This window comes from Mangifera indica, unplaced genomic scaffold (assembly GCF_011075055.1).
Source record: "Mangifera indica cultivar Alphonso unplaced genomic scaffold, CATAS_Mindica_2.1 Un_0033, whole genome shotgun sequence".
NCBI lineage: Eukaryota > Viridiplantae > Streptophyta > Magnoliopsida > Sapindales > Anacardiaceae > Mangifera > Mangifera indica.
In genome coordinates this window covers 256508-267510 of record NW_025401125.1, presented here as the reverse complement: position 1 = coordinate 267510, position 11003 = coordinate 256508, and the positions used below count along the sequence as shown (strand labels likewise).

The window sequence follows — 11003 nt, the reverse complement described above, 5'->3', positions numbered from 1 at the left end:
TAATCAAACTATGGATAATGACAAAACACTTGGAAGTACTGAATTAGCATATTATTTATAATGAAATTTGGAATTTTATTTTATTTTTTGGGTAAATTTTTTCAATGATCAAACAGTCTGGTTTATTATTGAAATGACGAAATTTTTATCATTTTTTATTAATTATATTAAATTATCATTTAACTTCAAATAATATTCAATAAAAATAATTTGATCATTTTCACATTAATAACGCTGCCATGTTTTTTTTTTACATTGATATGAATAAATAAGATTAAATTTGAATAAAATCAAATTTGAATTCACTTCAATTTGTATAAAACAACGCTTGAGTTTAAACTCATCGAACTCGATTCAAATGAGCTCAAACTCAAATAGAGTTTTTAACTTAACTCGTTATTAAAACGACGTCATTTTAATACATATTAGTTAAAATAATATTGTTTTGTATCAAAATTTTTAAACTCATAAGTTTAATACGCTAAATGCCCCTAAGTTCAAGTTCGAGCTTGAAAATATTAAATTTTTATATTTGAGCTCGTTTGAGCTAAACTTGTTTTGGGTTTATTCGAATCAAGTTTAAATTTAAACTCAAATAAACTGAATTCAAATCTGTAAGTAATGTAATGACTTAGACATATCCACTAAACAATAACTAACGCAAACGAAGCACAAATCAAAATTGTGCCAATAATTAAAAGTAAAGATCCGTTTTTAGCTTCAATTCTACCTTGACTAAAGAAAACAGTAGGAACCTCCACGCATCAAATGGCAACTAAAGCAAAAAATTGTATCACAGAACTTAAGGAAGCATCCTGCCTCTTCCTAACCTCCTCAATAATAGACAACTTGATACCTTTGCCCTTGGAAAGTGATACCCATGACTTTGTTCCTCTACCAATGGTAAACATACTGTCTGGACGAGTTGCAACCTCATAACCAGTTGCATCTTGGATATTGATTGTCTCATAATTGGCTTTATGATTCTCCTTGTTCTTGATTACTCCAACACAACCTCTACTCCTTCCTCCAGTAACCATGACAACACAAAATCGAAAAAGTTGAGTGTCATGAATATCGAAACAAAGAAACAAGAGAACTAGATTCAAGGGATGAGTAATAGAATGATGGGGACGCGGAACCCTAGCTTTAGCAGTTGGTTGCTTGCTGTAATGGAGATGGAGATTTTAGTGTGGATTGGTTTTAATTATGGTAATAGGTTTTGTTTTGTTTTGTTTTGTTTTTTAGTATTTTAAAGTTAACGTGAAAAATAATATAAGAAAATAAATTAATTTGAGATTTTTGTGAATAGTAATTGTCCGTATCAACTTTAAAATTGTCTAAATTAGTTGTTAAATTGTTTACGTCTATCAAGAATTATTCTAAACATATTTTTTAATTAAAACAAAAACTATATCATTAATATTTAATTTTACGTGAAAGAATACAAGTTTATACCCATAAGTAAAAATAGTATAAAGTTAAATAATTTTAATAAAAAATTCTATCATTTTATTAAAAATAATAATTTAATATATTATAATATTATTGTCTCGTCAATATAATAAAAATATATTATATTTATATATATGTATATGATTATAATTGCTTCCTCTTAAACTTATTTTCAGAAAAATGCCTGGAATTTATTATTAAGAAATATGAATAAAAGATAAAATAATGGATGAAGTGGTGTATCAAGAGATTTGACAGCAAAAGAATAGAAGGATACTAATTTATTTTGATGTAGAAATTAGAATCAATTTTGAGGAATAAATCCATTCATGCCAATTGTATGTTTATTATAATGCTCTATGCCTCCTCCTCTAAGTATATACACTTTAACAAATATAAAAAAGCTGTCACAATAAGATTATACTTTATTTTAACTAATGATATAATTTCTCCATTAATTACATTCTTAATTACTTTTTTAATCATGAGTTCAGATTACCAATTAAAAAGGAGTGTCCGTACATAATCGATCCTTTTTTTTTTGTATAATCAAATCACTTTCTCTCAAAATAAAATTTAATTTAATTTTCTTTTCTTTTTCAATATTGTTACTATATATATATATATAAAATAATCTTTTTTAAAAAATCATATAAATATTTGGTAAATAAAATGATGTGGCATTACAGCCAATATATTCCTTTGTCTTGTCGATACCCAATATTAAAAATAGTTTTTTGTTGTCAAAATTTAATCAAAAGAAGCCAAAATGGCATATGCCAATTTAATCAGTTGCTTGATATAGTTGGCTTCTTCTGGTCGGACCTAAATCATTAATTTAATCAACATTTAACAATGTGAGATTAGTGAAATTAACCATCAACCATTTTTATTTACATTCATGAATCTATGCATGCAATATCAACAATAAATAATTCATTAATTGCTTACTCTAATTTTGTTTTTGTTAAGATATTAGGAATCTTGGGGATTGAGTAATTTAAACGCTATAAAATCAGTTACTTTTATCTTTATGTGTAGGTCATGAACAAATCTCATCTATATAATATTTTAATAATCTATCAGAATCAGAATGCCCATCTCTCAATTCCCACATAACAAATTTGATTTTATGTTTTTTTTTTTTTCTGTATTTTCATGATTAATTTAATTGGATTCTGAAAATCTCCTTACTATATAGACCCTTCTTGCCTTCATGTTATTGCATTATCAAACTCACTTACAACCTTTCAACTTTCTACCTTCCAAATTTTCTTTCCTTTCTCCAACATTTTCCATTTTCTCATCAATGGAAAGAAACCAACAGCTTCGTAGACAACTTGCTGCCATGAGGCAGTCCCTCTTTGATCAGGTTTATTACTTTATAATTCCTCCTCTTCTTCTTCACATTTCTTCCTTCGTGTAAATGTGTATGTAACTCATTTCAAGCCACATTAATTATAAGTCATAACCTCAAAGTCTTATATAAACAAAATCTCCAGCTTTACATCTTTTTCTTTGAGATATATTTAGTTTTCCTGTACAAGCTTTCTTTCATTCCAGAGGTTTGAATTTGGCTCGATTTTAAGCGAGAGGTCTTCCTTATAAATAAATAAATATATATATATATATATATATGTATGTATTTGAGTTTGAGATGGGAAAATGATTTTTGGGGGGATTTTCAGGGATACCTTGATGAACAATTCATCCAGCTGGAGGAGCTTCAAGATGAAGCTAACCCTAATTTTGTAGAGGAAGTTGTTACATTATACTACCGAGATTCAGCGAGGCTAATCACTAACATAGACCAGGGACTGTGAGTTTATTATTAAAAGTTAAAACTTGTATTAGTTTCTATATTTGTTAAAAGCTTATTATTAATGCCGTAATCAATTAGCAGCGAGAAAAGCCCTCTTGATTTTAACAAGTTGGATGGATATATGCATCAGTTCAAGGGAAGCAGCTCAAGGTAATTAATTAATTAATTGATTAACTAATTAAGATATCCAATAAAAAGAGTGTAACTATCAAGTATATTCTGTGTCGGTTTTTATGATAACAACAACTTTATAAAAAAAAAAAAAAAAAAAACATTCTTTCTTATTGGGTGCAGCATTGGAGCCAGAAAGGTGAAAGCTGAGAGCACAGAGTTCAGAGAATATTGTAAGGCAGGAAATGGAGAAGGGTAATGGCATATTTATTAATAAATAATTATATTATTAACATATCATCGTTTGGCACTAGTACAGAAAAATGATCTTCCTCGACAGTTTCTTAAACGGTGTGTTTTGCGTTTGAGATTGCAGATGTGTAAGGACTTTCCAACAACTGAAGAAGGAATATGCAACATTGAAGAAGAAACTTGAAGCCTATTTTCAGGTGCCTGAGGCAACCTGTTTGTATTTTTTTTTAACCCACAGAAGAAATTATTATGTGTTTTTTTTTTTACTGATGAAATTTGACGTTGTTTTTGATGTTATTCAGCTGGCAAGACAAGCTGGGCCCATAGAGTCTGCCTGTCGTCGCAAATAATTGCTTGCAAGTGAATAAATGGAAAATGTGGAGCCAAAATGTGAGAAATGCTGGTGGTGTATGTAAAAAAAGAAAAAGAAAAAGTAAAAGTGAAGGGCGTTTTGGCTGAGTTGATGAGTAAAGTTAATAGTATATGTATTAAATTTGGCTTTTCTCTGTATATATATATGGCTTCTCAGTTTATAAGAAACATTAAAATATAGCATTTCTCTGTTATTCTTTATGTATGTCTTTCGATAATTATACAATCCAAGAATAACTGACTTCTCGTTCTAATTGAAAAAGAAAATTTTAGGAATTACAAATAGAAACATTCATCTTCTTTTACTGGGTTTTTCATTTCAAATGTAACATCCATGTGTTTTGCTTGCTTTGCTTGCTGACTGACTTTAAATCTTGAATTTCTTTTTCCAATTTGTGTTGTGGGCTTTTACATGAGAAGATCAACCCAACCCATTATTGGGCCTCACAATTGAAGAGATCCAACTTCTCAATTGTTATGTTAAATGTACCAAATCGAACTGATATATATATATATGACTTCAAGCCTCAGTTAAATAAGAATATGACATTATGGAATTTTCATTAAAAACAAACGCATACATACATGATTAATTTGTTGTGTTGATATAAACATTTCACGCAATGTTGTAAACAAATTTTGTGTTGAAGTGGACCTGTGTAACCCACAAGAGCCTTGTTAGATCTAAGCTAGATTCAAACCAAACTGATTCAGATTCAAAAATTGAGTTAATTCGATTTGATTCGAATTCTTTTATTTCAAACATAGATCGAGTTCGGAGCATAAAACAAGATTTTCTACAAACTTATTTTAACGTTTATCTAAAGTAGAAGAATAAATGAGTTTGAAGATTGGAATGTCGGCTCAAGATGTGACACTTCTTGCTCGATAAAGATTTCAACTCCAGCAAATTAATCAATTAATCAATTGTAGTAATTACTAGATTCTCACTCACATATTATAAATAAAACACAATAAATTAATTAAAAACATAGCTTTGCACAATTAATAAAACCCCAACTATCTTGGTTCTGATGACTGTGTTTTAGTCTTAGTTAGTAAATACAAAAATAAAAAAAATTAATATATAAATATAATATAACAAAAATTAAAAAAATATATGATAATTAATAAATAAAACTTTCGAGTCTTTTGGCTAATAAACCATGAATCCAAATGAAAGCAGAAGCAAATAAGCCCAGTGCTTGACCTGTAAAATGAATCCAAACCTCACAGAAGTCAATGTGCTCACCCAATACTTACCATGTTTCTTCGTATAAAGACAAACAGAGTCCTGTTTTTTTTTTTTTTTTAAACTCATTCTGAAAGTAATCAAAACTCTTTGAATGTGTATATAAATGCAGCCTTATTCTTAGTTTTTCACTTCAATTCAAATCTTTTTTTGTTTTTAGTGTTGTTTAGAGGAAAGTTTTTGTATACGTTTAGCTTTTGATGGGTGGTCTTCTTAATCAACAAGAGCTTTAATTTGATTACTTGATTTTGTTCTAGCTTTCGGGAAGTTTGTGATTTTTTTTTTTTGGGGCAGTGATGTTTTAAATTTATTTGTTTTGGGCAGTGTGGTCAGAGAATTTAGTAACCGTTTTGAATTCTGATTGAAATATTGAGAATTCAATCAAGAAGAGTTGAGAAAACCCAGAAGAGTTTTGAACCACATCGTTCCTCTTCTTTAGGGTTTTGTTCTTTTTTGTGAATAATTAAATTTCGTCGCTACTTTTGAGTGTCATGAACTGTTTTGCCTTCGGATTTTTAAATAAAAAATTCGAAAATTTTCGATCTTAATTGTCTAGATTTGAAATTTTGATTAATATGGCGTCTTATAGACCATTTGCTCCACCACCACAATCCTCGTTTCCTCCGCCACCCCCGCCGACGAACCAGAACCCTACCCAACCCCCACCTCCTCCACCGCCGGCATCAACACAACCACCACAGAGGCCAAATCAGTTCAATCAGAACTGGGGTTATAATGCCCAAATGCCTCCCCAACAACAACAAAATTATCCACCTGCAGGACCACCTCCACCACCTCGCCAACAATACCCGTATGCTCAACCACCACCACCACCGCCCCCGGAGTCGTCGTACCCCCCTCCACCCCCACCACCACCACCACAACAACAACCACAGCAGCCCCCAATGTATTATCCAGCTAGCCAGTATACTCAAAATTCTATGTATAACCTTCAACCACCATTGCAGCCATTGCAACCACCACTTCCACCTCCACCACCTTCATCTCCGCCACCTAGTTCCTCTATTCCACCACCACCTCCTCCTAGTTCTCCTCCACCACCACCACCTCCTAAGGAGATTGATAGTGGAGGTTCACGATTCAATGATCACGATAGAAGGATGTCTAAGGATGTTTCTAGGCTTGATTCACGTGATCATGGGCATCCGAGGCAGCACAAGCCTCCAGTGCCACCACAAATGGTCAAGAAGGTCAGTGGAGGTACAGGTAGAGTGGAGACGGAGGAGGAGAGGAGGTTAAGGAAGAAGAAGGAGTTTGAGAAGCAGAGGCAAGAGGAGAAGCAAAGGCAACAAATGAAGGAGTCTCAGAATGCAGCAATGCAGAAGACTCATATGATGGCTTCTGCTAAAGGAGGCCATGGGTCAATTGTAGGGTCCAGAATGGGGGATAGGAGGGCTACTCCATTTCTAAGTGGTGAGAGGATTGAGAATAGGTTAAAAAAGCCCACTACATTCTTGTGCAAGTTGAAGTGAGTATCTTTATGTCCAGTATGATTCTGCTTTTGTGTTGTGTTCTGTTTGTAGCCTTCAAATTTTCAAGTTGCTTGAACATATATGTTACAATGGATTTATATTTTGAAAGCAAAAAAGAAAGAAAAATCTGTATTTGTTATGCCATAGTGAGTGTATATGGTGCATTCTTGCCTATTAAGTGCTGTGTTTGTTATTTGTTATAAATTTTCACTATAATATGAATAATGGAATCTGGATTTTATCAAGAGTAATTCTATGTGCACTCAGTTTTGAATACTCATTAGTTACCTAAATGATGTCTCATCATATGATTTGGTGTAACTTTATCTTTAATTCAATTTCACTTAATCACGTGATGATACATCATTTGAGTACTCAATCTCAAAACTGGGTATATATAGTTTTATTGATTTTTCAATATGGTATGTTTGGCAAGCATCATTAGTCTCAAACGAGCTTTTACTTTGTTCTCCTATACTATTAACATGTTATTTTAACACCTGAACTATTGTGTAGATTCCGTAATGAGCTTCCTGACCCAAGTGCACAGCCAAAGCTTATGACTTTGAAGAAAGACAAAGATCGGTATGCAACATTTCTGAATTTTTCTTGATATATTAATGCCTTTCATGTGTGTATGGAAATGTAATTACTTCCTATGTTTCCATGTTAACTGAACAAAATTGTCCAAGAAATATTTGTCACCAAGAAGAGATGACATAGTAAGGCAAATGAAGGCCAGATAAATTCATAAGGTTGGTAACACGCATTAAATGGACTATTTTGAAGACTAGGATATGAAAGACTTGAAACAAGCCTTTGTCCACTTTATGTTGCAAAGATAGAGGGAAAAAGTTTAGTTTGTTGTCTTCATGCATCAAGAATTCATATTCTGATTTTGTTGTGTATCAATGCCATGTTAATCTTCTTATTGTCTATCGCAGATTTACAAGATACACTATTACTTCTCTGGAGAAGAATTACAAGCCCCAGCTGTATGTTGAGCCAGATCTTGGGATACCTCTGGACCTGCTTGACCTTAATGTTTACAAGTATTATCTCTTACCACTTTAAGCTTGTTGAAGAATCTCATAATTTTGCTGTCATGGCAGTATTGATTGTTGTATCTTCTGCTTGTTTAATTAGTCCTCCCAAGGGTGTCAGAATACCTCTTGCTCCAGAAGATGAGGAGTTGTTGCGGGATGATGATGTGGTTACCCCTGTAAAGAAAGATGGTATAAGGAAAAAAGAACGGCCAACTGATAAAGGTGTTTCTTGGCTAGTTAAGACTCAGTATATATCTCCTCTTAGCATGGAATCAACAAGACTGGTACTTGATAAGTACACAATTTTATATCTGATTTTTTTGGACAAATATTGATGAAAGCTTTGCTGTAACAAAATACATTGATTTTTGCAGTCTTTGACTGAAAAACAAGCAAAAGAAATGAAAGAGATGAAGGGAGGCCGTAACATTTTAGATAACCTTAATGATAGGTTTGTGCTATCCAAACCTGTTCACTATTTACAGTATTGGACCATAAAAACTTTATGAGGGAACTTCCATCCTTTTTTATTGAAGACGTTAAAAGTTTTGCAGAGATAGACAGATCAAGGACATTGAGGCATCATTTGAGGCTTCAAAGCTGCGCCCTATTCATTCAACCAATAAAAGTTTACGTCCTGTTCAGATTTGGCCTCTGGTACCTGATTTCGAGAGGTATGAACAATTTTGTGCCTTTAATTTTTTTTTATTTTTCTTTTGTGCAAACATTTTCTATTCAAGCTCTATGAAGTTTAATAGTGAATTAGTTTCTCTTCTATTATTGGAAAGAAGATCTAGAAACCGGGACTACTAGTGAATTCAAGATTTCCCAAGCTTGTGTTGTTTTGAATACAAGGCTGAATGAACTGTTTTCATCAAACATGCACTCTTCATAAGTAGAATAATGCTCTGACTAAATTAATGTTTGTCTTCTGTCATAATAGAGGATATGGTTGTTTTCTAATTGGATCTTATTTTCAAAATTTAGTCATTGATGTTTATATCACACACCATCATGTTGGTAATAATTTTGAGCCCTTGTGATGCAACTTTGCTAGGTATGATGATCAATTTGTTGTGGCTTTATTTGATGGTGTTCCAACAGCGGATTCAGAAATCTACAGCAGGCTGGACCAGTCTGTCCGTGATGAGCATGAATCACGGGTCAGTATATATATACAATAAAACTATGTGTACACACTTTAAATACACAAAATAGGTAAACAGATGATCTATAATCATGTGATTGAGTTATTTTGAATTAAAGATAAAGTAACACTCAATTGTATATTAACACATCATCTGTATACTCATTTTATGTACTCAAAGTGTGTACATATAACATTATTCATATATAAAATGTTGTTGTAGCATAGATGTATAACAGTGATGGTTCAGCAAAAATGATTCATGACAAAGCTGAGGTTAATTTATTTAAGGCCAGCCTTATCAACTTAGAACTGTTGACTTAAATTATATTTGTAATTTTCCATCATCAATTCATTACATTCCAGTGGTTTATGAGTTGCTAAGGTGACAAATAAGATAACTGCCTTTATCCTCTTATCTATTGGATTGCAATATACCCATAGTCATTATTTGTGTCCCAATTGAAGTCAAGATTTTAAGTTACTTATATTATAGTATTTGCCTTTTTTCTAGCCTTTCCTAGATGGCTATGATACTGTGTTGATGATCTCATTCTCCTTGGTATGTTACAGGCTGTTATGAAAAGTTATGTGGCAACAGGCTCCGATCCAGCTAACCCAGATAAATTTCTGGCATACATGGTCCCTTCTGTCGATGAGGTAGATTTTGCTTGTGTAAACTTCCACATATTGTCATGGAACAGTTCATAGAGTAATATTTGTCTTGCTAAGGCTACTTCATTATTAATTACTAGTTTATCTTACTGGTGGCAGCTATCGAAGGATATGTATGATGAGAATGAAGATGTATCATTTTCTTGGGTTCGCGAGTATCATTGGGATGTACGTTCATCAATTTTTAACATTGTCTCTGGCATATAAGGATTTTGCTGTTTTGTGAATAATTTTCCTTGTGGCCCTCTAACAGGTGCGTGGTGATGATGCCGATGATCCAACATCATACCTCGTTTCATTTGATGATGACGAAGCTCGCTATGTGGTATACACTCAAACAGGATTTATGTTAATATTGCCCAAGTTATCCATTGGTAAGAATTTTTGTTCTTATAATTCTCCCTATGATGCAGCCTCTCCCCACAAAACTTAATTTGAGAAAGAAGAGGGCCAGAGAGGGGAGAGCTAATGAGGATGTTGAACATTTTCCTGTGCCTTCAAGACTGACTGTCAGGAGGCGATCAAGTGTTGCTGTTATAGAGCCGAAGGATGCTGGGGTATGGTGGAAGTCTATATTTAAGTTCACCTTTAACATTAGATTTTAGTTTTGGGATATGACTGACATATTGATGCTTTCAGGCTTATTCAAACTCAAGGGGAACCAGCTCAAAGATGGCAAGGTTAGATGCCGAAGATAGCCTGGGAAGATCACGAAAGCTCTCTCGACACCAAGATCTCTATCATTCTAGTGGAGCTGAAGATGACTTGTCTGATTGAATGCCATCAATGCTCAGGTTAACTAGAAGGAAAATTTTCCATTAAGTGCTGTAATCTGGAAAATGTATCCCGTTTGGAGGGTTGGAATAGGCACACTCATTTTATATCAGGTTGGCTTAGGAGTGATAAGGGTCTAGTTTTATTTCATTAGGTTTATAAAAGTTAACTAGATCCTGATAAGTCCCTAACGACCAGCCAGAAGATATAATTTTGTGTGGATTATAGCATTTTTCCAGATATTAGGTGGTGTAAGTTTATTTAGGCTCTCCCCTTGAATACCATAAGGCAGAAAATGAGGTGTGAAGTTAGGTTAAACATAACAGAAATTTTGTTATGGTATCGAAGTGAGAATGTTCATCTTTGAAACAAAAAAATATAATTGGCAATATAAGCTTTCTCTATGTTTAATTGTTCACTGTCATTTTTATTTTTAAATTTGGTAGACCTGGTAAAAATTTGATTCAACCTTACCTATATATTTCACCATTTTACATCAAAATGTTAATTCAATGGTTGGTACTTCTTCTTAAGGTGATTTGAGTTTCGCAAACTTAAATTTCATTTAACCCAAAATGAGCAATCATATTTTGAGGTCAAACTT

General features: G+C 32.8%; 2 protein-coding genes across 2 annotated transcripts; both read left to right on the top strand.

The window, feature by feature from the left end:
- The first annotated feature begins 2556 nt into the window (after window positions 1-2556).
- Window positions 2557-4053, top strand: LOC123206378 (histidine-containing phosphotransfer protein 4-like). The gene is made up of 6 exons (XM_044623571.1): window positions 2557-2827; window positions 3144-3274; window positions 3359-3427; window positions 3572-3643; window positions 3765-3837; window positions 3943-4053. Exons 1-6 carry the CDS (start codon window positions 2672-2674, stop codon window positions 3988-3990), a joined length of 549 nt encoding a protein of 182 aa, XP_044479506.1. The 5' UTR covers window positions 2557-2671; the 3' UTR covers window positions 3991-4053.
- Window positions 4054-5212: 1159 nt separating this feature from the next.
- LOC123206373 (protein PAF1 homolog) lies at window positions 5213-10803 on the top strand. Its single transcript, XM_044623561.1, has 12 exons — window positions 5213-6753; window positions 7274-7342; window positions 7702-7809; window positions 7904-8087; window positions 8178-8254; window positions 8358-8477; window positions 8861-8966; window positions 9524-9610; window positions 9725-9793; window positions 9879-9950; window positions 10039-10182; window positions 10265-10803. The coding sequence occupies exons 1-12, from the start codon at window positions 5840-5842 to the stop codon at window positions 10400-10402; spliced, it is 2088 nt and encodes a 695-aa protein (XP_044479496.1). The 5' UTR covers window positions 5213-5839; the 3' UTR covers window positions 10403-10803.
- Window positions 10804-11003: the final 200 nt, after the last annotated feature.

Excerpts from the sequence above, each read along its gene's own strand:
- LOC123206378 (XM_044623571.1), top strand. The coding sequence starts at position 2,672 with ATGTTATTGCATTATCAAACTCACTTACAACCTTTCAACTTTCTACCT. Across the intron at positions 3,275-3,358 it reads ACTAACATAGACCAGGGACT|CGAGAAAAGCCCTCTTGATT; the intron begins GTGAGTTTATTA and ends ATCAATTAGCAG. Across the intron at positions 3,428-3,571 it reads TTCAAGGGAAGCAGCTCAAG|CATTGGAGCCAGAAAGGTGA; the intron begins GTAATTAATTAA and ends TATTGGGTGCAG.
- LOC123206373 (XM_044623561.1), top strand. The coding sequence starts at position 5,840 with ATGGCGTCTTATAGACCATTTGCTCCACCACCACAATCCTCGTTTCCT. Across the intron at positions 7,810-7,903 it reads CTTGACCTTAATGTTTACAA|TCCTCCCAAGGGTGTCAGAA; the intron begins GTATTATCTCTT and ends TTGTTTAATTAG. Across the intron at positions 9,611-9,724 it reads TGGTCCCTTCTGTCGATGAG|CTATCGAAGGATATGTATGA; the intron begins GTAGATTTTGCT and ends TACTGGTGGCAG.